We start from the raw sequence: 2,429 nt of genomic DNA on the forward strand, positions 1-2,429 counted from the left end.
TTATGCCATTATAGGACGAGGAATATTGATAACATAGAATTTTATGACATGGGTGACTTGGTTGGGAGCAGTTTCAAATAGAACAAGCAAGTATAATGTTCCCTGGATTGGGACTAAGTTATTCCCGAACCCATAGAGTGGGTCTTCTCGGCACTCATTTAAATGAACACTCCTTAGCTGCATTCGATCCACATAATGCTTGAAGAGTATATTAACCAAAAAACCGTTATCTATTATCATTCTCCTGACTTTATTGTCAAAAATATCCAAAGTTACTACTAAAACCTCATTGTGATTAGCATTGACCCCTTCATAGTTCTTGCTGCTGAAGGATATTATCATCTTCGGGAAAAACTGAATAGAGAGAACCTCATCCCATGAGTCTGGGCTACGGGAAGGCGAGTGTGAGACCCCCAAGACTATATTCACTATATTTTTTCCCTTCTTTGGTCCTTCTCCTATTTGGTTGGTGTCCAGGGCTATGTACTGGTTGAGGTTCCCTTTCTTAACCTGCTCCTCGATGAAGTACTTGAGGGATAGGTAATTCTCGGTCTTGTGGCCATGTGTTTCATGATAGTTGCACTGCCCATTATAAGGCCAGCTCTCCGGAGGAGTCTGCATTGGTTTTGGCGGGTAATAAAATGGCTTACCTTTGATCTCCTTCAGGATTTCTTCCCGGGTCCGTCTCAATGGAGTCCAATCCAGCTCTTGTTTTGGCTCTCTTTCCTAGTTAGTTTGTCCCGGGTCACTCTTGGACTCCGTCCTAGGTCCAATCCTTTGGAATATATGAGTAGTCTGCATCCCCTGATTCTGATGGATTTGTTTTAATTTTTGTCCTGATATTAAGCCCCTTTCGGTCGGCCATCAGAGTTCTTGATCCTAGATCCCCTGCTCTGGGTCATTCTCATGGCTTGGAGCACATCAGTTTCTTTGATGAATCTGGTAGCCATGGAGTAGGCTGCAGCCAGAATATGTGGTTCCTTGTTGATCAGTTCTACGATGTATCTTTCGTTATGCTTCGAGTCTAGGTTCCTCGATGCTTGGAGCTTCCCGCTTATCTAAGTTGGAGATTTTATTTATTTCTTCCTGGAAATGCCTTATATATGCTGAGAGAGATTCATTGTCATATTGGCTGATAGTTTCCAGGTTGCACATGTGCAGCTCATGTTTCTTGTTAGTTCGGAACCTCTTGAAAAAGGCTTCGCAGAACTCTTTTCAGCTGTGGATGCTTCAGGAGGGGATCCGGATAAACCATCTTTGAGCCCCCCTAAGAGTTGATGCGAAGAACCTGGACTTTGGTAAGTCATTTTAGTAGTATATCTGTGCAATTTACTCAAAATAATTCAAGTGTTCTTCCGGTCTCCCAATCCGTCAATTGAATCGAAGTTATAATGCTTGAGGCTTCTTTGCCAGGAAATGGCTACTAAGGAATGGCTGAAGGGTATTAGAGTTTCCCCAACCTCCATTCCAGAGTCTTTGTCCATCATCCTTTACAGTTCATAGATCATATCTTTGAGGTCTTTCTGCCTCTCCTTATTATCATCAGAAATGACCTCAGGGGTGGGGTCCCTCCGGGTTCTCTTGGTCCTAGAATTGGCTAGTAGATTCTCTTCTTCTAGCTGCATTCTTTTTTGAATCTTGAGCTCAAGCTTTGCTTCTTCCTCCCTTCTGATCTGTTCTCTCATCTCTTCCAACCTCTTTTGCTTGGATGGCTCTGTCTCTTTTTCTTATTACTTTGGTCTTTTTGGTTCTTCTTTGCTTTAGCTCCAATTCGGTCAAAGACAGATCTCCGGGATTGCTGGGAGTCTCCGGACTCTTCCGGTTCCTCCGCTTGTTCGGATTCATCTTTTTCCATGGCTTGCTCTTGCCTATAGAGCCGGATTGCCTTAACTAGTTCATTACTGGTTAGGTTGGCCATGTGCTTCTCAGTGACGGAAACATTGGTGTACTTGTATTAGTTTAGCTCAGTAAGGTTCCTGGCATCCCGGGGTGTTATTACCCTATCCATAACCGGGGTATGTGTCAATGGTTGCTCCTGGAGGGTGTCTCGGTCGGCCCCCGGGTCCTGTGCCTGGGGATGGTCCTGATCCTGGACCTGGTACTTGCAGAGGATCTCCCAACGGTATTCTTTCCTGCTCTTTCCGTTGATTCAAATATACCAACAACAGCTGACCAAGATTTCAAGCTAACAATATAGATCTATGGTTGCTTTTTGAAAATGGCAAAAATTACCCAGCATGACAACAAACAACTTTCTGGGATTGATTAACAATATTGTGGAATAAGTACAGCTGGTCTTAGAACACAAAGGCTATGCAAAGTAAAGCAAAGTTGGGTTCTAAAACCATCAAGAATATCTATAGAGTACACACAAATGTGGCCTAGATAACGAGCATACAAATGTGGCTTAAACAAAAGGCATTCATAGT

At 43.3% G+C, this 2,429-nt stretch overlaps 1 protein-coding gene across 1 annotated transcript; it reads right to left on the reverse strand.

Moving 5' to 3' along the window:
* LOC141673601 (uncharacterized) lies at positions 1 to 621 on the reverse strand. The gene has a single exon (XM_074480354.1). It carries the CDS (start codon positions 619 to 621, stop codon positions 1 to 3), a length of 621 nt encoding a protein of 206 aa, XP_074336455.1.
* Positions 622 to 2,429: the final 1,808 nt, after the last annotated feature.

This window comes from Apium graveolens, chromosome 7, assembly GCF_009905375.1.
Source record: "Apium graveolens cultivar Ventura chromosome 7, ASM990537v1, whole genome shotgun sequence".
NCBI lineage: Eukaryota > Viridiplantae > Streptophyta > Magnoliopsida > Apiales > Apiaceae > Apium > Apium graveolens.